We start from the raw sequence: 24,613 nt of genomic DNA, 5'->3' as shown, positions 1-24,613 counted from the left end.
ATATATATATATATTAAATAATAAAATGTATAAAAATATTAATTAATGTACAAAATTTAATTCAAATGAATAAATTTTATTCAATGAAAAAAGATGATAAAATTATTTTAAATTTGAACTGTATGCAAAACCAAGCTCTCGACTGCATTAAACCATCCAATAAAATTTCTTATTTAAAATTTATGTATTCTTACCAGGTTAATATTAAAATATGTTATATTTATGTGTATATTATATCGCTTTACTTTGATCATATTTTTACCAATAAACAATTCAGATTAGTACCATTAAACTTGTTTTAAATGTAGATAAAACTATATAGAAACATGAAATGTAAGAAAAGTTAACAAGTATTATTTAAAATAAATAATTCAAAGAGAAAACTGTGAAAAAAATCTCACTAGTTGATGTAGGGGGAGGTTGACCCCAATTCCGTGCGCGTTTCAGAAACACGCGTCTCTACTCAACAATAACATACTGCCCTCTTCAAAAGAAAAATGAATCTATTCAAGCTAATCCAAAATTTTCAAAGTCGACTTTCTCTAGTTGGGAGGAGCATTGTGAAAAAATACGTCTGGTTTTATATTCAATATAGATTTGATTTATATGAGTTATGAAAATCGGTAACCCCATCACCGTGGCCTTCCCTTGTAAATCAAAAAAGTATACATTGGTGTAAGTTATAGCACGTCTATATTAGTGTTATTAGTCAAAATATTGTAGTTTAACAAATTTACAATTAGAATAAAGCATTTCACTATGAAATAATTTTTTACAGAAATTCACTCTGACGAGTATCTAATAAAAAAGTAATAAATAATAAACAATTTAACATTATTTCCTAAACAATAATAATGGTAAGAATTAGTAGTACATTTGTCATGAAAAATATGTTGCAGTATAACTATTGTAATTAATTGAACATGTCTGTTCGTAAACAGACGGTTCAAGAATCCGTTCACTATTTATCTATTTTGAGTTGGTGATAAACAGAGATAAGCGATAATTGCTTATGGAGTTGTAGTTTTCATCATTGATGGTAGAGGAGAGTATTGTCGAGGTTGGAGTGTAGACGATTTCTTTAGAGACACGTAGGGAGATAGAGATGAAGATGACATCATTACAGTGTTAGCACTTCTTGATCGTTTTGGCTTAGATAAATGGAAAGGTGAGTTTTCTCGTGATACTAAGTGCTGTTTTGCGTAAAGACCAATACCTATTTCTCTATGTCCTGCTTCCATTGCAATACTTAAAGCAGTGCTTCCATCCTTCAAAACATAAAATAATTAGCTTTTCTTAGAAATGATATTCTTTAGTATCTCAAAAAAAAAAAGAGAAAATGATTTCAAAGACACATCATATACTATAGGAAATATATATTTTATATACGTTTTATATTGTATATAACATGTATGAAGTCTTATAGTTATCCTTTTATTTTTTACCGAAAAAACCAAGAATAAAATATTTTGAACAATGAATTGAAAGGACATTATTTTCTTTGATTTGAATTTTTACTTTTATTCGTTCAAATGGAGTTGACAAATATATATTTTATTAAGCAGAAAATATTTGTCGAACACAATCCAATTATATGAAAAAAATACAAAAAGTCAAAATGCGTGTAAAAGGAACTGTTAAACGTGAAATGAAAGAAAGTTTATCGTATACATTGAAATATCATACCGTATAAACATGTTTTGAAAGTTGTCACGCAATTCAGATCACAATCGATTCTAGGAAAGATATTATTTTTTAAAAGGAAAAAGTAACCCTGCCAAATACCAAATGTCATATTTCTGCTATGAATGAACACATATAGTAAAAGATACTTCAAAGCGGAATATTTATTCCTGTTGGCTAATAAATTTTACATGGATATTATCAAAGCATTTTTATCATTTTATGAAAATAAAAATATGTTCTCTACGTCCAAACTCACATTATCTGCAATGGACACGTCACATTCTGGACGGGCCAATAATATATTGACTATATCTTGGAGACCGTGTTCTGCAGCACACATGAGGGCAGTACTACCGTCTTCGTCTTGAATATTTACATCGGCTCCACATTCCAACAACAACTTGACGACATCAGTCTTACCGTGAGACACAGCTAACATCAGAGTAGTTTGGCCGTGCTGAAAAAAGTCATCGTCGAATGAACACATTATTTCCATCATTTCTCGTGGTTACTAAATTTATACTTTTATATGGTTTTTTGCGTTACCTCCCTATATTTGTATATTTTATAAATGTGAAATTATTATTAATGAAAACGTTATTTAAAGCGGTACCGGTATTCAGTTTTTTGCTCATTATTATTATTCAGACAGACTTTAGATTAATGGAGGGAGATTGTTTTGGACGGCTTAATTTAAACCATTACAGTGAATAATAACTTCTCATTACCACTACTTAAGCCCCCTTGACGTTACATTTTAATTGAACTTTATTTTTCTTTTTAAAAACATCTCAGTATATGTATATTTTCCAGATGAAATGTTTAACAGTCATAATGATGTACATACATGTTAGTGTTTTATTTTATTTTATACAAATGCGAACATATAGCAAAATATGTAAAAAACATTTAGTATGCAAAAATGTTTGGGCTACCCGTAAACGGCAGCATGTTATTCCCTTATTTTCATTTATTCTTCATTATCTATTATCAGAACACGGGTTAAAATTATACGGCTAAAGCCGAGCTTTTATTTGAAATTAAAACACCACCGTGAAGTTAGTGCTCGTACTTTCTGAATGCTAATTAGACACTGTTTATTCGCAAAGTTCCAAATTGGATTTGAAGAACTTTTTACTGTTAATTACTTTTTAACATTACTCAGTACATATCTTATTCAACATTTTTATGAAACCAGAAAAAAAAGGTCGGGTTACATGACATAGTTTCTTTATACCAAAAATACAAACTGTAAAAAACGTTGAATTTTTAACATAAACTCCTACGTTAAACGTACTTTTTTGGCTTGCAGGTTTACGTCACCGCACTTGAACAGTTTTTTGATGATTTTCATTTGGTCGCCGTTTTTAATTTCGGTCAGAGACACAAGCATCACGCTGGAATAGCCGGCATCGTTAGTGAGGTCGACATTACACACACCGGTGTCCAATACCGCTGACACTACGTCGAAGTTGCCGTGGGAAATTGCGTAGTGCAACACTGTATTGCCCTGAAATAAAACGAGAGAAAAATATTGATTAAAAAAAGCAACCACGAAATGCAGTTGGGAGTCGCCATAAGGAAGCTTAAAGGGAAGTGTATAAAAGAGGTGTTTTCCCGTTTTGCTCTACTCTCGCTAATTGCCCGTCATGTATAAAATACGGTGTGTGCAAATAACATTGCGATGCATCAGTTGAATACTTGAATTGATTGTCTTGCATATGTATTCCAGTTTCACATGTATATATATATCTGAGTAATTAAATTACTGGGAAATAATACAATATTAATTTATCAAAGATAGGTGCTGCATATCACGCAAACACGTTGGATAATATAGATACAATTTTGTGAACTTGGTGAGAAATTCATTAGTTATAATTTATTTTGCCTAATAAAACTGACTACTAAATATGATTACTTTTAACATAATTAACTCATTAGTTTTAGTAATTGACTCTAGATTTTTTTAAGTAAGTTATCATAAATTAAAACATATGCACATTCTGTAAATTTCATCAATTATCACACAAAATGGACGGATAAAAATATTTAACAACTATTTATGCAGATTTTAATTATACTATCAGAAATTTTACATAATTAACTTTGCTCTAGTAACTAATATAGTAAAATTACTTTTACGTATTTAAATATCATTTAGTTAAAATTATGCAAAATCTGCGACAATTTTTTTCAAGTTTAACTTATATTTGGTTGACATAATTAAAAACTATAATAAAGATTTTAATAATGATGTTATAAACATCTCAAAACTTTGTAATACATAGCAAAAAAAAAACAATTACCGCAGCATCTGTCATGTTGATGATGAATTCTAACAATACTGGAGAATATGATTTGAAAGTATTCAAATAATTCATAACTGTTTGTACGCCACATTCGCTTAAACTTGAAATCTGCAAAATATAGATCAATTATAATAAAATATTTTTAGAAATGAATCGTAAACTACGATATTAAAATGTATTCACTGACCCTAAACCATTCTTCACGTACAATATCAATAGCATGTTTTAATTGTGCTCTGGGTAATAAAGTAGCAGAAGTTTTTTTTAAGGAATCGTTCAAAACTTTTAATGCCGATTTCATTTCGTTACTAGGATTTTTTCTAGAATAATAATATAATAAAACAATTATACAAGTTATTCAATATGGAAAAATAATTAATAGAAAAATAATATTGAAAAAAAATTTGTATAGGTATGTAAAAGCTATGTTTAGAAATATGAATAAATTAAATTATTAAAAAAATATATTTCATTTTAGCATAATTACCTGGGAAGATCATCCTTAATAGGTTTGAAAGCCAATTGGGATTCAGAACTGTTTTCATTTTGAACTTCAGGTGGTGAAGAAGGTATTGGATCCATATGTCTAAAAATAAGATTTTGTTAGAGATAATTTTACATTGAATGTTGTCCACAATAGATAAATAATTATTAATTACCGATAGATTTTATTTATTGATTATTTCAATGCAATTATTATTTTTTATAGAATAAAAAAAATAATGATGATAAAATTTAAAAAGAAAATGTATAATAAATTAGTAATCTTTTACTTAGTAAATATTTTAAAATAAAACGAGTATTCAACAAAGTATTCTCTAATAATTCCTAATTTTTATACTCAATTTATTTTTAGAAGTATTATGATTATATTATTGTTTTTATCTTAATTTTGAACGCATAAAATATAATGTATACATTTCGAAATTTGATTTTCAGGTGTTTTGTAACTTTATTTTTTCTTTTGCAACGTAAATATTTTTTTAAGTACTTGAAATGATGTTTGATTCAATTCGTTGAAAAATGCGAACTATAATAAGAGAAAGATTATAGCTTAAAAAAGTATAGCCATCCTAATAGAGATAGGAATGTTGGTTGTTATACCATATGTAGAGATCAGACTAACGAAGTTGTATTTGAGAACAGTCACCATTGAGTATATATTCTTTTTAGTAAACATACACACACCACTTTCTAGTCGAGTTAAAAAATATTCATAATACGTTTGTTAATTCTTGTAGGTCAAAAACATAATAAGTTGATTATTATTTAATTTTTTTCTCTGATAAACGAAAAAAAAATTTTATAAAGCGTGATTTAATTATTAGAATAGACTTATTTAATTATCCCATATAGTTATTCAAACATTCATTTCAATTAAAAGTTTTGTGATAACTTAAAATTTGATGACAAATTATAAATAATCTCACGAAAAAACTTCAACGAGACACTCATAGTTTGATTTTTAAAAGACAGAGCATATTTTTTTTTTTTGGAACCGTACAAAGTTTAGTCAGCCATTAATGGTTATTTAAAGGTGTAATATACCAAATATTTGGGTAAAAGTCTCTTTTATAAGAGATTTTAACTTTATTAAATTTTGTAACTATGCCCGAGGAAATTACTTTATCGTAATGTGTTTGATAGAATGTAATTTAAAACACTGAAGTAATATGTTCGTTTTCTTTTTGGACATTAAATAAATAGCACAATGTTCTACGTATTCAAATGTTTTTTCATCAAGTAGCTAAAATTCCACTCATTGAATTAATAGATTTGGGAAATCATCTGAAAATGCTTATCAAGCTTTGATATCGCAATTTAAGATACGTTGTTGGTACAAAACTAGTTTTACATTTCAGCTAAAAACTAATAAAATGTATCATTAATATTTTTCATCTGTTGACAAGTAGTTTTAGTAGATTTACCTAATTGATATTTCATCAATGTCAAACCTAGTCAATAAATAGTTAATTTAACAAAGCATTTATCGCTTTTCTTCGCAGTATAATGTTTTTTGCGCTCATTTTCACCTACTAGTACATATCTTACAAAAACATCCGCGTCATGTGACGTACACTTGGGTCAAAGTCTCTTACTTCGTTTTTCTCGTATTTCTACAGAATTCGATCATTTTTATTTACTTTAATATATCACGAAAGAACGTTCCAGTGAGTTCCATTAGGTTAATAAATGTCTCAAACGTCCATAGGGGATTTTTATTGATGGCATTTTTTCATATCCTTCTCTTATACGTTGGATTGTTAGTTTCACCTTGTCTATTTTTGATAAGCAAAGCACCGTATCGACATTTTTTTCCTTTTAACTGAGTACGAGCAGAATTCGATTTGTAAAACGTTGCACCTTAAAATTGTATTCACACTTCACACTATTACACGACACTTTGATGTTCTTCAAACATTCATTTTGCCAATATAAAGTTGACCCAGAAAGAAAATTAAATTATCTTGATTTCCAAATCGTTGTTTACACGTGTCTACAATGAAACGTGTAAAATTTTCTATCAAGATGAATTCTTAACTGACATTAAATCATTTTTTTTATCACAAAGTATTGGAATTGTTTTGTTATTAATTTTAGAAATATATAATTATAAAGTGTCATATATATATATATGTATTTATATAATCATAGGGAATATTATTTTACAATTGCTTAATTTTTTAACTAATAATTTCATAAATTTATTTTCCTAACAAATAATTTTAATGATTCATTAAATTATTACAAAAAAAAAAAAAAAAAGGGTTAATTTAAATAATACTTCGGTTTATTTATATTTTATACGGATCTCGCATTCTTAATTACATAGACAAATTATATTTCCTTTTTACGTTGGAAACCAATTAATAATAAAAAAGTTCACCTTACCACATTTTTTCTCAGAAGAAATTTAAAATATAATCAATTATTTTTGTTGTGTATTTATTGGGCAAAAATAATATACATTTCATTAAGAACACAACTATTTTTAATTTAAATTCCACCCTAAATCTCAATTTCCGAAAAAAATACTTAATACAAATAAGTTTTATTTTTTTCAACATAAAAATGCCAAACAGTGTAACACAAATAATAAAACATTCATTTTATGAAAAATGTAAATTTTCTCTTATACCTTAACTAAATAGTACATTAAAACTTTTCCCGGAAAGGTCTGATCCAAGACTTAATATATCAGCGGATTGGAAAGTCTTTTGCGTGTCAAAACTTTTGAATACTTTGCTGTTGACTTCAATTAAGAAAAACGATATAAAATTTCGGTTCATTCAATACAAAAAAAAAGAAAAATTACTTAAAAATGCTGTTTTAATATTATTTATAAAAGGAAAAAAATGCTTAAATAATCTTTTTTATAATAGATTTTTTTTTTGCAAAAGAATGTGCATTGTGTAGTCAGTGAAATCCTCCTTCTGTTACGAATTATAGGATAAGGGCTTGAATGTAAAAAAGGGTGTAGAATTCATTTCATTGTATTAAGATGGTTAGTTTAAAATGTGGAATTACAAGGAAAAAAGCAATAAAATAACAAATCCATCAGTGGAGATGTAACATGATAAAATTACGTTCTTCAAAATAGCAAACTACTATTTATAGAACTTAGGATTTTAATGGGATATAATCCATATAGAATTATACTGACCCTAATATTATCTGATATATTAATCAGTATTATGCCTATTTAAATATAAATACTGGACATAAGCAATTTTAATGAAATGACAACTAAATGGTTTAATAAGACGAAGCCAATGTAACAAGTACGAAAAAGCAGTAATGATTTTTTTTATGTATACATCAGTCAATAAATAAATTATTTTTTAGCAATTGTCCCCAAGTTTACTTTAAGTGAATAAAAATTTAATCTACTAAAAGTAAAATTAATTTTAAATTGTATTTAATATATTTATTTGTTTTGTATATGAAAGTATTGAAAAAGACAAAAATAAAAAATGATAAATTTATGATTAAATTAGAACTAACTTATTAATTTGACAATTTTTTTTAAAAGGCTGAAAAGAATTATTCTTTATTGATAATATGTAGCTGCGAACTTATACAATGATGTGTTATTTTATAAATATGCACATATATTATAATAAAACTGAATAATTTTATTGTAATTAAAGTTTATTTAAGAAGTAAAACTTAAAACGCCCTTAAGAAAAATACTTAATTATAATTTTTTTAAAGATGCTATACGACTAATATTCTCTATTTTCGTTTAAGTAAGCTTCTTTATAGCTTAGTTTTATTAAAATGTTGATGGTTGATAATGATTGGCTGCAATAATTTAAATAAACTTTTAAAATTTAAAATTTTTCTAAAATTAATCATGTTTGTTTTTTGATCGGATTTTTGGCAAAAAATTTAAGACTGAAATTGAGTTTGTGTAGTTCATTTTTCTGTATAAACTTTTAAATTGAAACTTAAAAAAGTATCTCAAAAAATGTCTTTTATTGATACTATATAAAAAAATTTAAATATTTCCATTTAAATGTAGGCTTAGATAATTTCCCCTTACTTAGAGGTATTGAATAAAATTATTTTTAATGTTCGCTCTGCAGCATATAATGCTAAATATCCATCATCATATTAATAACCTAAATTATACTTTAGAAGGGTGAAATTTATTTCTGAAAACGATAAAACTTTATATAGGGTCAGTCAATATACAAGGTTTGTTTATTCACCATAATATTAATAACTAAGATAAATGTGTCAAGTATTATTGAACCTACAGTGACAAAATAATATATTATTCCAGTTAAAACCAAATCCGCTTGACCTCTATGCATATTCATCAAGCATACCAATTCCATATTTTAAAACGCAGTGATAACACTACTGCCCATATACGTTGTAAACTTTTGGCAAAATTTATTCTTTTGTAAATCTTTATTAATGTACAGGTTTTATATGATTATAAAATCTGCGAGAAAATACGAATAAAATGTATTACAGTGATACAAATAGTGATAGTATATATATGATAGTTGTATTGATAGCTAGATTATATATGAACTGTTAGGTTTATTTTAAAAATAACATGAATTTAGGTTTAAAATGAATAGTAATATCTAATTTATAAAATTATTATAAGTATAACACTGCATAGATTATAAAATCACTAAGAGTACTTAATAAATTATGAAATGGTATAGTATAAAGTTAAATAAATATTTTGAAAAAAATATTAATTAACAAAAGGAAAATGTCCCTAATTCAATAATTCAATTTAGAAAGAATTGTTGTGATTAATATCGAAAACTCATTAAAAACATAGCTATAAATATTTTATTTGATTTGTTTGTAAATAAAAATAAAAGTTCCCTGACAAATAAAGGTTGCAATAATTATTGTTACATAGAGGTCTTTCAAGAAATAATTAGAACTTCTTGATTTTAGTTAAATCACTGTTAGTCTACGAAAAACAACCATAGTTATTTAGAATAAAATGTGGTAATTAACGAAAATACCCATTCGCACTCTTACTTGTACTTCAATCAGTAAATTTCAATGTGTGTTATATCGTTTTTACGCATTACATTTAAATGTAAAAACATGTTTAAGTTAATCATTGGTGTTATGAAAAAAATGTAATTGGAATGTTTTTATTTTGTTAGATCAAAATGAGTTTAATTGAGGAACGGTGTGGCCGAATCGATAACGCGGCAATGTTTGACGCACACTGTCTCGGGTTCGAAACTCAGTGACGGGCGGCATCATTTTTTGGTAATTGGCGTCACCATCCATCTCTCCGAACTAATTACCCTCTAGGAGTATAAATGGTAAAGAAACCTGCTTCTTTAGGGGAGGCCGCTATGGCCGTCAATGGGCTGATAGAGCGAAAAAAAAAGATAAAAATGAGTAAAAGTAGTCTCAATGGTTTAATAGAATTTACGTGAAAATAAAAATAACTAAATGCAAAAATTTAAGGTTAAACAACATTATAAAACATACGTAAGGTTTATTTAGAGTCAGTAATTTTTATTTTTAACTTCAACAGATTACGTGAGCAGGTGCTTATTAGACAATTTTACTGCTCGCAAATCAATTTTTTAATTTCTACAACACTATGTATGAGTAAATTTATTTAGTATAAGATATATTATTTACGGAGTAATTGTCCGTATCAAATGTATTATAAAATGAAATTTTTCGTTCCGACTCTACGTTGAACCAAATCAAAGACGTTGTTTTGATTTAGATGTCTATATCAATATCATCTATGGAAATTACTTATAATATTATAAAAAACCATCTACCGGGTTAAAAAACAATTTAATTAGGCTTACTTGACGACATTTACTGGTTGGCGGAAAATTTCGGGCGACGATTTTGTATAGGTGTCTTGTCTGTTATACACTTTACGGTTGAACTCTGGTGTCAATGATTTCAGTCTAGGAATTTTCGATGGGGTTACGGTTACAGCGCTTTCACTTCTGACCATTGGATGATCGGCCAACTGTGGAGCTACGGGATAATGATGGAATGAATTACTCCTTTGGCCTATCGAAGGCGCCACGCAACGAGCATTGGGTTGATCAGTCTGTGTTACGGCTATTTTGGTGGTCTTTCGAACAGCAGGATCCGTTTGAGAAGCGCGGCCTATAGGTACTTTTTGTGGACCCGGATCCGTCTGAGTGGTTCTAGTAACGGGTAATCGTCTGGTTACTGTTGTAAATGGTGTTTCTGTTTGGGTTGTTCGAGAGCAAGGAGGCCGTTGGGACCGCGATTCGGTCTGTGTAGTACGACCGACGGTTAAGATCCGAGGTAATTCAAACTCGGTCTGTGTAGTCCGTGCCACTGGTCTAGCCACGGCTGTTGGTTTTGTGTCCTCCACTCGATCAACCTGTTCCGTTACTACTTTGATGCTAGCTGTGCATCCCACATTTTTCGTAACGGATCTAGCACTAACGCTAGCATCATAAGTCCTAGGCTTTGCCATGACTCCGACGTTTACAGTACGGACTACTGTCTTTAAAGACTGAGTCGCTGCATCAATCATCATCGCCTTTTTAGCTTCAGCTGTTTGAGTATGAACAGATACTGTGGAAACAGGTACGGGTGGTGACGATATCGTAGGTGCGCTATCAGTTATAGTAAACGTGGTTTGGGTATCTACAATTAGAGCCTGTGGTGTCGTCACTCCAATGTCTCGGTATATTGGAATACAATTAACACCAACATCTTTGGTACTTCGTCTTTTATCAATTTCTAAAAAAAAAAAAAAAACATTCAAGATATTAAAAAAATAATTTTTTTCATTGATAAGATAACATTTAACAATTTTTAAAAAAATAAGAGCTAATTTTTGAGACTGATTGAGCAACAGTTAAACATAGATTAAAATAATATGTGATAATAATATGACAAGTTAAAATTAACAAAAAAATTAAACAGTCTTAACGTTATTATTATCGTAACAAACTATACATAATTAAATATTTTCTTAAATATGGAGAAATTCGAGAAAATCAAATTTAATTTGAAAATCAACAAAATCGCTACCTATTTACGTATCAAATTATACCTAAAAATTAAAACTGTGAAAGAACAAGCAATAACATATTAATAATATTCCATAATCGACTACTCTCTTCTTATTTGAATCCCCTCTAATAAATGATTTTTCAACAAATATTATTTCTGGTAATCCTCCGAGACGATTAAACCGCAAATGGTGTAGATATCTATTAACTTCACTTTAGGAAAAAAATTAAAATTACAACAATGATTATCACTTAAAAGTATCATCAATTGGTGGCTTCTTTTTTCAAGTATTCATGTCATATTTTTAATTTAGTTAATACTAATTGTAACATACTATGTAAAAAAAAAATCCTTTATAATTAGCGTAAATTTTGAGAATGGAAAATTTTTTTCATAGTAGAAATAATTCAACAATCAACTAAAAAGATAATAGTACCAATATCCGCTTTTATTTAATAAAATATATTTTTTCTTTAAATTTTACCGTTTTAAAATTTTGAAAGAGTTGAATTACCATAAATATTTTATGCACCACAATGAAATGCCATAGTTTTTTTTTATATTTAATAAAAAGAATAAATAAATCGTTCTATTACATTTTTTATATATCAAAATGCTTATAATAACAATACAATTCTAACTGATTCAGACTACCACTCGAAGCGCACTTTAACTTCTATCCTGTTTTTTAATGTACAAATAATCCATTTTATTTGAACGTCTAAACGTCGCGGTCTTCTTTTATTCAAAAAATACCACAAGGAGAACTGAACAGTGTTTTTTTTTATATTACCATTTTCAAAATGTTAAAGTCAATTTTGTTTCCTTTTATATTTATCTTTTTTTCTACATATTCACGATTTTTACATTTTAAGGAATATTTTCATTTCCATAGAATTTTATTATTTATGATAAATACTATATCTGATTGTTGCCATCTTTAGGTACGTTCCGGCCTTGAAGATATGTTTGTCACGCACATAGTAATAACTACAGACAACCAAAGTTGTTACACACGTAAACGGCAGTTTTGTTATTTGAATCTATTTTTTTCTTTCTTTTTGTCGGTTATTATGTCGTGGGAAGATGATGATATCATCATTAACTTTTTTATATATAGTGTACATTAAAGGTACAGTGTCTTTGGCAGTATATATTTAATAAGTATATCAGTATTATTATACTTTTAATTTTATTTCATAAAAAATTGAATTGTACATATGCCTATTTAAAATTATAAACATTACAAACATTTGATTAGCTACGGATAAAAAAATGTTCTAATTTTTATTTCTTAGGGATAATTTTTTCATTTATATCAATATTTTAACAACTTAGTTAATATTTCAACAAATTTTATTTAAATATGAATTCCAATATCCATTAATATTAATTTGGTTGAATTAGTTCCTTTACATAGATTTGTTTCTAGCGTTTAATAAAATATTAATTTAAATTTCAGAGAGTGAAGAAAATTCTTTGTTCTTTTATTCTGATGCATTGTACTCGCGTATTGCTTTAAGCAATTAATAATAATAATCATTAAAATCGAGACTTAATTTGCTGAATTGTAAAATAAATATGTATTATGCAAAAAACAAAACAAATATTGTAATTAATGGAATTTTTGCACTGTAGTTTAATGAACCATTTTTAATGGACGTTTTAATTTTTTTTGTAAAACTACTATATTTAAAATATAATATATATATTTTAAAGCTAATATGATTTTATGTGCTTTAGAATTATTAATTCAATTATTGATAATTTGAGATATAAGTGGAAACTCAATAACTTAAATATTTATTAAAAAGTATTGTTAATTTAAAATATTTAATATAATTTAAAATTATGAACAGTTTTAGTATTTAGTTTTTCAAATTCATTAAATAATTTGCACGCGCTATTTATTTATAGTTTTCCATTTTTCATGAGTTAATTAGTTTAAACAATTTTAAGCCATAAAAATCAAATAAAAGTCTTGTAGTGCTAATTTTAATGTTTTCATAACATTCGAACTGAATAATTTAAGAGTTAAATTAAATGTGGTTTTCTTTGAGTGCAATGTTTTTTCAGGACCTAAAATAATATTGACAAAGAAACTAATAAAAACTCAATGGTACTTCAAAGTAACGTTAAAATATACAATTGTTTGCTCTAGTGGGAAATGAAATTAGATTATAACTGCACTTTTCTTTTTATGTAGAGATCGGAAGATTAAAAAAAAGTTTTATATTGAGTCCGAATACCTCATGGATAATAATAATTATTTATTTAATACCAGCATTAAAATGTTTTAACTAATAAAATTAACAAAAATGATAGAACTTATATAAGATAAATATTATTGAATAAACAAATAATTTGCAAAATTATCAGTAAGAAATCTATATGAATTTTATAAGAAAATCATTACATAAATGTTTTATTATATTGACAAATGTTTAAGCGTGCTTAGTTTAAGAAGTGAACTATAGTTAGTTATAAGTCATTGGTAATTAAATAAAATGATCACATTAATTCTAGTTTATGATGCGCTGTCAACTGAAATCTTCATCATTATCTACGTTATACAGAGAGTGGTCAAAATGAAAGAAACAGGTCAATTGTTACAAACAACGAGGACAGTAGAAATCTTGTCTTTCCACTACTTATTGAACACCTATATGTACTTTTTGCCAACATGATGAATTCAGCAGAAATTGAAAAAAGACGTTGTTTATAAAAAATAAAACTCAACGATTAAATATAACTAAAAAAAGTGACAGACAAATGAAGTTCAAAAGAGATATTAAAGTTATTTATGACATAAAGGTATAAATATACTTGGTCAGGTAAGACATCACGTTGAAGTGTTACCTAACTCAATACTGTAAAAGCATGTGGGTAGTTTACGTCCGGCGTCCTTCATAAAACGCTATTCAAACGGATACAACTATTGTATTAGTAAAATATTGGTCAAACCCATAGTATTTTTATGACAAACGTGCCTAATAGTATTATTAGTGCGACTTAAAATAGTCAATAGGTAATATGTTCTTACCGGCTGCTATAGTAATTTTTTTCTCGTTTTCAATGTATTGTTTTTGCCTTGCCAGCTCAGCTGCTAGATTTTCTTTGTCGGTATTCAGCGTTGCTACTTGCGCCTAAAATGAAATCCACAATTTTTGTATGACATAATGCTGTAAGATTAAATAGTTATGGTCTTTTAAAATTAAGTTATCACTTAGGGTCGAGTATGCTGAAATTTAAATTTATCGATTTAATTACGATAACACTTTCTATAAAATAATTACACAATTTTCTATATTTCAGAAAATATTTTTTTGAAACTGTGTAACTTGATTTTATTTTTTCATTTATAATTTTATTATCCCAGTCATTTATATTAAATATAACGCCTTGAAGAGTGTTGAGAGTTTGATAATTAAACCCTTAACACATTATGTACACATAAAAAACATCATTAACTTACTTTTAACTTTGGCACTAATTTAACTTGTTCCTCTAGGTCTTTGATAATCTCTAGGCTTTCCATCATTTGTTCCCTAACGAGCTGCCAAATCGTAATTTACGTTGTAGATAATCAGGTTAGTAACGTTATAGGATTATTTACCTGGAGTTCATTAAATGTATTATAGGACCTTTGTGTAGAAGCTATTGTAGAAGAGGGTTGATCTGGCTTAGTTGAATATCCGCTACTCCCAGTAGTATAACTGCTCTCGATACTACTATCTAGCCTATTGCCATTGAGCTCATCTAGACCTTCAGCTAAATTTCATATTTCCAATAACAGAAACATATAAATCTATATGAAATTTAATCACTCTTACCTAGGTTATGGTTAGAAAATCCTTTAGGTGGTGGTACAATAGAATTCGACTGGAACGCCAGTGCCAAGGTTTCCTCAAAATCCATTAATGCTCGATCTAAGGAATCTTGAACGTCTGGTGATGCTCTGGTGACTACATCGGAATTCTTAATTGCATACATAATATCAAAATAAGAGAGAATATATTTTTTTTTTAATACTTTCGATACAACTATAATTGTATTGGTAATATTAAAACATATTTTAATCATAGATTATGGCATTGAAAAAGCGATTTAGATTACATGTTAGTATTAGAATTTTTATCTAAAATTTCAAAGAAAAATATTGGTTTTGACAATATTTCGTTATAAACATTAAGGAATTATTTAATAATTTAACAAACCTAGACAAATATTTATTAATATATTAATATTTTATTTAAAATTGCTATTTTTATAAATTTTAGTGAAATATAACAAGATTTATGTGTAAATAATTTATTATTTACTTAAATACTGCAATAGGTATACCATTGATATGTTGTTTTATTTTGAGTGACATCTACTAAACATTCTAGTGTGCTAAAATTTATTTTTACACTAGTTACCATTTTTTGTAATATTTTAGTATTATGTAGTTGAATTGAATTGTAGCCTCTCAAACTATATATTTGTGTTTATATGCCAATCTATTTGTTCATCATTTATCCTATTAATTTAAGTGACTCCGAGTTATATCTTTTTGGAGTCTTTAGATTTTAATGACTTCTAACGTAAATATTTAAATTATCGTTTAAAATTGATTATTTATGTACAATTATTTTATTAAAATATCACTCAAAAATAAATAATTGTGCAAATTTTCAGAATTGTACAAAGCCGTTTGTAAAATAAGAAGAGTTGGATAGTATTATTGATTTAGTTTCTGGCAAAGAGAATTAAATTTATCAACGAAATGAATATTACTAATTAACATTCGTAATTAGATATCGTTTTTTCATTCCTATTTATGTTTAAAAATTTATACCCTAGCAGGACTTGAACAACTATACTTGTATATATATATATATGTATGATATATTCCACTCTAATAAATCTGATGCTTGATTTATTCTATAGTTACTAATGCCTAACAGAGTATTTGTTGTTTCAAGTATTTTTTAAACCGAGATCATTAATAAAACATTAGTAGTGTTTTATTTTGTATGATGGGGTCTTACGTGGTTGTAATTGAGGTACTCGTCACTAAGACCCAACAACGAATCCATTGACTTGAGCTGTCGTCGGTGGTCTGGTCCACCACCGCTACTTCCATTCCCTTTTCCATGGCCGGTTACGTTAATGCCAAAAATTCGATGAAATCTCTTGATCGGAGACACGGATCGGACCCTATGCAGGTGGTGATCATTTCTCCCATAAAATTGGTCGTTGTTGTCGTTCGACCGTAACCAGTCGTGTATTTGAAATGAATCGTCTAAAAACGTTAAGGGTAACACTATTAAAAACCAACAGGCAAAATCAAAATGTTTGTTATAGGGAATACGGAAAAGTAAAAGATCAATCATCTTACCGCTTAGGGGATAAAGATTAATGTGTAACAAAAGCGACGGTTGGGCTATTGGACATTTTTAAAACTATCGAAGGGATGTAAAAAAAACGTATTTTGGTATTGTATTAAAGCAAAATTTGTTGAGTTCTTCAAGTAAAATTTATTTAAGTTTTTTTAAAACACGTTTTAAAAAATACCTGTTTAAAACATTAGCTTATAACAACAGTTTGTAGTGTCCCATATGACTAATTTAAATTTTACCATTTTTGGGCGTTTTTATGAATGTTTAAAACAGTGTTTTAAACACTGCGTGTTTAAACATAGTAACTTATTTCAGACTTACAACCTATTAAAATAGATTCTAAAATGAGTTCTTTTGAGAAAAAAATATAGTTTATTAAAAAAAAGTTTAAAGATAATGTTTTTATTTACTTAAATGTGTAGATATAATTGTAAAGTTTAGTACAAATACATTAACCACCAAAGTTTATTGTTGTACATATGTCACTGAAATAGTACACATGTATGCTCAGGGTAAATATAATATACTGTTTGAAACATAATACTTGGCGGTCGAATTCGTCAATAACTGTTTTTTACATATACGTTTAGATTATTACTTTCTACGAAATACCGTTTTAACACAGACAAAAAGTCAATGTAATAATATGTTAGGCTATCGATCAGTCTCGTTCATCGTTACGGTCTTCGAATGTGTGTTTAAAGCTAAATTTTCCTTATTATTTTAGTGGGGAGATTTTAGTAATCTTTGGTGAGGAATTTTTATCTGTGTATTAAATATAATAAATTACACAAGGTGTGTCAAAAAACAAACAAAGATACCTGTGTAATCGTTAAAACAATAAATTATTATTTTGTTAATTAGAGAACTGTTGTCTACTTTGTAATATTCATATAGTTTATAAATACTTACAACTAATTCAACTATAGAATTTCACTATAAATTACCTACACCAATTAAACAAGCATAAGATAAACTTAATATGACTCGTTAGGATAACAAAGTAATACATTTTTTTTGTAGATCTTTAAAGACTATGATATAATATAAAATAAAACTAACAAATTACTACCTTTTATTTAAATCCATTTGGTAATTTACCCATTAATAATTTATCTATATGTTGTTTTATAACATAGAAGTACAGAAGATTATTTACCACTTATTAGAGGTTAAACTAAGGCTACTATGACAATTTTCATAATATTTATTGAAATATGATTCATAAAATAAATTAGAAACCATAGAAGTTTTTTTATACTTTAGAATAATGCGATCACCAGTAGTTTATGAAAGTATAACTACTTAATTAAATATTCTTATGAATTTTATTCATAAAAATAACATTTCACTGCTTATTTATAGGAAGTGTTATATGCCACAGTTAATTAACTGTGAAATAAAAAAAGGAGGATCTGAGGTGCTATAATCTTTACTCGTGGATCATACTAAGCTATATTGAGTATATTTATTACTTTTTGAATACTTGAAACTATCGAATAGTTTTCGATAATTAAAAAAAAAAAAATATCAGATATTTTTTTATAAATATTCAAATTAAATATCGAATAGTTCGATAATTACTATTCAATATTTCCCCTTAGCAACGTTTATTTAACAGAAGTATCAACCTAATTTTGTCATTAATATATGTATAAAAAGTAATTAAACTTAGTAGAAGTCTAATAAAATTTTTCAGAATGCTATTTAAATAAAACTTCTAAGTTAACGGAACAAAAATTGACAATTCGGAGTATCAACAAAACTGAATCATTAGTCACAATCAGTAAACAGAGTGAAGCTTCTATTAAATAGTTGTCGTATCACAGTATCCTTAATATTATCTGTCAAAGTCAGTATAAAACTTAGTAAAAAATGTAACAAGGATGTTGTCAATTTCGCGTAAGAAAAAAACAAAAACGGATTGCGCCAATAAAAATTGTTGTTAGAAAAATTGTTTCTGTTAAAAATTTAATTAAACCTACTTAAAGTTAGTATTCCAAATTTGCCTAATAGAATTTCTTAATTATACATTTATAGTAAATTTTAAAAAATTGATAAAACTATAGATATTTATTAATAAAAAAAAAACATATATTGAATAATAAAAACCCAGCACAGTGGAGATGTGGCATAGTTGGGTCAAGTATAATGGTATCTGACAGTGATTAAAATCATTATCATAAAAAACGTTTCTGTGCGAATCTGAAGATAGTTTTTAATTTAAAAAAAATGGTGGATTATTCCAAATGCTACATAATCTCCTTTTCCTTATTAATATCGTGATTACAAGTTTTCTGATTTATAAGTGTAATATATATATTTATTTATAGTATATAAATATATAAAGGGAAATAGTGTTATTAAAAAAAGAAGTATGTCGAATGAAAGAAGTATATAAATAGTATTTATCCATACATTTTTCAAAAAGTTATAGAAATATTAATTTAAAAATATAAAATCAAGAATTATAACATAAAAATAGTATATGGTTGTCATTTTAACCGTGAAGACAAAATAAAGTCCGAAGTTTTTTTTTATATATTAAAGTATATTACATTAGCTTTAATTGAAGATATATATAAAAGTGTCAGACTTTCCGGAACACTTTCAAAAGTTAAGTTGAAAATGTTGTCATTTTAAATTCCCTCCTGTGGGCAGTGAAGGGTCAAATTTATAAAAAAAAATATACTAAATGATAAGTAAAGACATCATGCTTCTATAAAAAAAAATCATATTAATTTGTTAGTTTTTTAAAAAGTTATAGTAGTTTTAAGAAAAAAAAAAAATGACAAAATTTACCGATTATAAAAATTGTAATTGTATTGGAGGTTTTTCCCATTTACGGGTAATATAGGGAATTTTTTCAATTTTTGAGGGTAATGTGTTCAACTAGATACGATTTGTGATCCTTTGACGTATTGTTGAAAGAAATCGGTTTGGTGTGAGATGAGAAAAAGTGGTAAGAGACAAAAAAATAATAATAAAAAAAAAACACATCATAGTAAAACTAATACTTTCTCAGCTTCGCATCGAAACTAAAAAATGTTAATCATTTTTCAAAAAACTTAAACATAAAAATAAACGTCAGGAGGACGTAAAAAGTCCAAGAACAAGAATGTCAAAGTTACGTTTAAATAGTAAGCCCTTTTTATTAGTCAGTTATTTTTACATCTTAAATTTTAACCTTAAAGGTATTACGAATTACTGGTTTTTTTTTTTTGTAATTACTTAAACAAATATTAAAGAAATATTTTTTTATAAAACAGAAATATTTACATTTATCTCAGTCTAGTCGTCATAAAAACGCTTTTTTTGTTATTTTTTTTGTTTATTGTGTTGCTCCATCTATTTTCTGCGTAGCAAACATCAAGGAGACTTGCACATCATACTAAAACAAATATAGCGTGAAATATATACGGCAAACAACGTATAATATTCGTCAAACGATCAGTTAAAAAAAAAGGATTTTAATCTTATTTCTAGATGGTTTACGTTGGGGTAAAAAGTCAATAGCAATTTACTTTTTTATACTTAACAATACAATATTATTTATTTACCTGAAAATATGAGTCGTCCAGTTGAAAAAACATGTATTTCCATAAAAAAATATTTTTTGTAATTTTACTATTTCTGGACGCATTAGCTTACAACTAAAAATAAATCGTACAGAAGTCCTTTTACAAGTGGATGAGACTTATATAGAAACAATTTTTTTTTTGATTTATTACTTCTATTTTAAAGTTTATATTAAATTTCATAAAGATATTTCAAAAATCTAATTGAACCTATTAAATTTGTAGGTTAAGCTAAAAAAAAACAACATTCAAGCTGTTTTTTAATATTTTATGAAGAGAAAATAAGATATAATTATATCTTATTTTCACTAATTTTAAACTAATGAAATAATTATAAGATGATTAACATAAAATATTTATAGAAAATTTCACAAATTATATAAATATGTTCATTTATCGGAATTACTGGTGATTATTAAATAGAGAAATGCGAGAAAAACTGAGAAATCTCAATCTTTCTGATATTATGTCTTTAAAAGTAACTTTTAAAGTATCCTTGTTTTATGCGAAGCTTAAAGCCAAATTATTGAACTCAAATATTAATTATCTTATCTCTTATACTAGAAAATCAGCCTAAATACGTGTTATTAGTCTATTCTTATTTTTTTTTATTAAAATTAAGGTATCAAGAAAATGATTTTAAATATTTAACAAACTTTTATCTTTTTTTTTATTTGAGTAAATCATAGAACTTATGAAATCACTAAATAGAAAAATGAAAATAATTTACACTAAATATTAGTGTAAATTTTTTTTCCGCACATATATTATTTTATATTGATAAATTAATGATTGTAGATAATTAGAAATATTGAGACTATGTAAGGTACTAAAGTTAAAATATAATAGGGACGTGCAATTATATTTTATTTATGTTTGAAATATAAATACTAGACGTTTTGTTTCTTTATTAATTAAACTATATGTTTAAGTACAGAAAAAATTTAAGGATAAAATTTATTAAAATTTCTATCTAACTCCATCAAAAAGTGTTCATGAAAATATATATATATATATGACAGTATTGCGTTTTCATTTTGTCTTACATTCCTCTACTTAGTTGAAGTTAAAACATAATTCAAAGATTCCAAAAAACAACATTTCTAATTAAGAGTATACAAGTTATAAAAATAGCACAATAAATACTTTGTAAAATGTGAACATATTAAAGTAAATATTAATAATATTAGTAATATACCAAGAAATAAAAAGAATAGAAAAACGTAAAATATTTTCCATGGAAAACTCAATATTTGATGATTCAATAACTTTATTTTTAGTAATATCAGGAAGTGTTTAGGATGACTTTGATATAGTAAAAAAATACTACACTATCTTCTTAGTTACACCTTAATCTGAAATTGATGTTCTTGTGTTCCTTATTTATTATTTTCGAAGAACTATTTTTTATTTCTCTTAAAATTCTATAATGTTTAAGGAAGAGTTTATACTTTTCAAGTATAATGATAAAGACACTTTCTCTTATATAAGAGTATTTTTGTGCCTTACTTGGAAATATTTGCTAAACAATTTGACAGTATTCCATACGGTACATTACATTGTTGTCCGAGAAGAGAGAAGTATTTCAAAGGATAAATTATTATTTGTAACTGTATTTTGAGAATCACAGTAATTAGAACATTTCTCAGAATTGCATGTGATATAATACATTTTAATTTACACCAAAAAGTTATTTGTCATTTTGTACAGCAAAGTTTGAAGTTTTTTTAATTCATCAATTGTAATAAATGCAGAAATTTTCGCATATCATTTTCATAGTTATTGCTAATGAGTTCTGGTATAATTAATAAATTATCATTTCAAAATATATTTTGTATTAATATAAAATAACGATTATTTTGTTGAGAAATATTTTATTATAAATCTTAAATTAAGTAGATAAGTATTATCTACTTAATTTAATCTACTTAATAGTTGTTTGACGGTGAGACGTGTTGCCAGACTGTTAAACTTTTACTGATATTTAAATGTCTACAATATTGTGAATTATTTGTAAAGGACAATTATTTATTGCACTTTACCAATTATAGGCAGTAAACAAGGCGTATGTTTGTCTGCATAAACACGTGAGTTTTTACAAAAAAATTATTTAAATATTTAATGACATTTCAATTTGTTAGCCACACAATTTTACTGTTTTAATTGTAATATATATTAAAAGGCATATTTATTACCATAAAAGCAGTACACCTGTAAAAAATTTAACTAGTAAACTATAAATTTGATTGTAGCGTTTTAAAAAATTCTCTATTCATACCTAACGTTAGTAAAAAAAAATACTCAAGGCTGAAAGCCGTCGCCTAAATGATGAAAATGAGCGAAATGACGTAACACTAGACATGTTTCTTCAAGTATTAGTAGTACTTTTCTGAAGATTTACAATATTATTCTATCTTACTACAATTACTAATTGAACAATAATTATGCAATGAAATCTAGAGTTTTATGTAATTTACGATTTAAAATATTTTATACAGTAATATTTTGAAATGTTTAATTCAAATTAAAATAGAGTATATTCATTTACAGTTAGCAGTTATTATCTTTGTTTTCATTTAAAATTTTTAACTAGAAATCAATTAACAACATGTTATTAATTATGTTTACACATTAAGAAATAACAATCAGTTAAAATTTTATTTTTTTTTACACAAAATGTTATTTTTGATATATATTTTTCCTTTCAGAGATAAAGTAAAAAATTAGTTATTCAGATAGCACTGTGTTTGTCAAAAAAATTGTGATAAAATAAGGGCAATTCATTTTAAGGTTGACCTATTTGCAGATAGAATCCTTTAGGATATTGCAGTTGCTATCTGCACCTTCGACCGAAATCCCTAGTGGAAAAACGTCTAAGCATGAATTGAATAATAACTATTATTTTGCAAACAGACCGGCTTCAAAAGCGGAATCTTGAGGTAACGACATTTCTCTTTTTAGATAGAATCAAGATTCTAGACCGACCAGTATTTACAGATGCGAATAGCTGTGGTCTGATGTATACTCATAAAAAAATTGTTGTTTATCGGCTTCCTAACCATATTGAAACCTATAAGAAATTAACAACGAACTTTATCTTAAATCTATTTTGATTTTCAATCGTTTTAAAACAAAACAATCGGCGTAGTACGAAATAGTAGTTCATGAAACGAGTTTTTGCAATAAATTTATTGATTTTAATACACACACGATATTAGATTCTAGCAGACCGTTTTAACTTTGAAACATATTATTGTACCCGAGGAAAGTATGTGCAGACCCGCACAATCCCACACGCCACCTACCAACAGCTAATAACGAACACACACCGGTTTTGCCTACACCATCCGGAATTGTTATTTGGGCACCTGTTGATGTCTCTCCGTAGAAAAAGGGGAAGGAATTCAACAAGACGATGCCAAACGAAAATTAAAACTACAGTGAGAATAAACAGCCATCGGTGTCGTAAATAGTCAAATAGATCCATTTACCTGTTGTAGCATTTCTATTCCTAGCCGCATACATGATAAAGGGTTGTTGTTCGACGGAAATTCACACACTACAAATGTCGACTCCACGAGATTCCAACATAATTGGTAAATTTACTTGGACGCGTGTAAAAAAACAATAGAAACCTGTGGCGATTTGTTCTGAATATTTCAACACAAGACGGTTGGAACGAGCGCGCGCGCGCGCACAAACTGAATACCGACCAGTGCGGTCCGGCCGACGGTTGTGCGGCAAAACCACTTTTGACGGCCGCGGATCTCATAGAATTTTTATTGTACACCGGTGGGGCGGCGTGCTCTGTACGGTATACACAGAAAGAATATCTGTTAAAATGCATACGCACACATGTACACGGTACACACTACTTATTATTATATAGTACATGACAATAAAAAAACGCGTAGGTACGACGGGCACAGCCGTCTTTATATACCTGCCCGTCTGAGCGTACAACCAATTATAACGTGTTCAGGCTCTACATTAATAACTGTGGCAATAATACAGAAAATAATAGAGTCTGACGACCGACACTAATTCGGAAGTGACCGACCATACCAGGCTGCCACGCACAGTTTATTAAAAAATACAAGTCGACGAGAATCGATCATTTGCATCGTGGTGTTGG

The 24,613-nt window shown here is 27.1% G+C and overlaps 1 protein-coding gene across 2 annotated transcripts; it reads right to left on the bottom strand.

Annotated features, from left to right (window-relative positions):
* Window positions 1-676: 676 nt before the first annotated feature.
* On the bottom strand, window positions 677-24,232 carry LOC126897668 (KN motif and ankyrin repeat domain-containing protein 2). 2 transcript variants are annotated; one of them, XM_050671435.1, is made up of 14 exons: window positions 23,970-24,232; window positions 20,180-20,291; window positions 16,550-16,803; window positions 15,350-15,494; window positions 15,133-15,287; window positions 14,992-15,072; window positions 14,560-14,662; window positions 10,319-11,240; window positions 4,486-4,584; window positions 4,186-4,318; window positions 3,996-4,106; window positions 2,984-3,196; window positions 1,943-2,143; window positions 677-1,268 (listed from the first exon to the last, which is right to left on the bottom strand). In XM_050671435.1, the coding sequence occupies exons 3-14, from the start codon at window positions 16,595-16,597 to the stop codon at window positions 1,011-1,013; spliced, it is 2,469 nt and encodes an 822-aa protein (XP_050527392.1). In that variant the 5' UTR covers window positions 16,598-16,803; window positions 20,180-20,291; window positions 23,970-24,232; the 3' UTR covers window positions 677-1,010. The 2 variants fall into 2 exon arrangements, with proteins under 2 accessions (XP_050527392.1, XP_050527391.1); XM_050671434.1 differs by lacking the exon at window positions 20,180-20,291.
* Between the last annotated feature and the right edge of the window lie 381 nt (window positions 24,233-24,613).

Source organism: Daktulosphaira vitifoliae, unplaced genomic scaffold (assembly GCF_025091365.1).
Source record: "Daktulosphaira vitifoliae isolate Bord-2020 unplaced genomic scaffold, ASM2509136v1 Scaffold_2, whole genome shotgun sequence".
Lineage (NCBI taxonomy): Eukaryota > Metazoa > Arthropoda > Insecta > Hemiptera > Phylloxeridae > Daktulosphaira > Daktulosphaira vitifoliae.
This window is presented reverse-complemented; position numbering and strand designations above follow the sequence as displayed.

What these genes read in the sequence shown, in the direction of transcription:
- LOC126897668 (XM_050671434.1), bottom strand. Translation starts at nt 24,003, where the DNA reads ATGTATGCGGCTAGGAATAGAAATGCTACAACAG. An exon ending in AATTAGTGCCAAAGTTAAAA is followed by an intron (nt 14,663 to 14,991) that starts GTAAGTTAATGA and finishes ATTTCATTTTAG; the next exon opens with GCGCAAGTAGCAACGCTGAA. An exon ending in AAAAATTACTATAGCAGCCG is followed by an intron (nt 11,241 to 14,559) that starts GTAAGAACATAT and finishes TTTTTTTTTTAG; the next exon opens with AAATTGATAAAAGACGAAGT.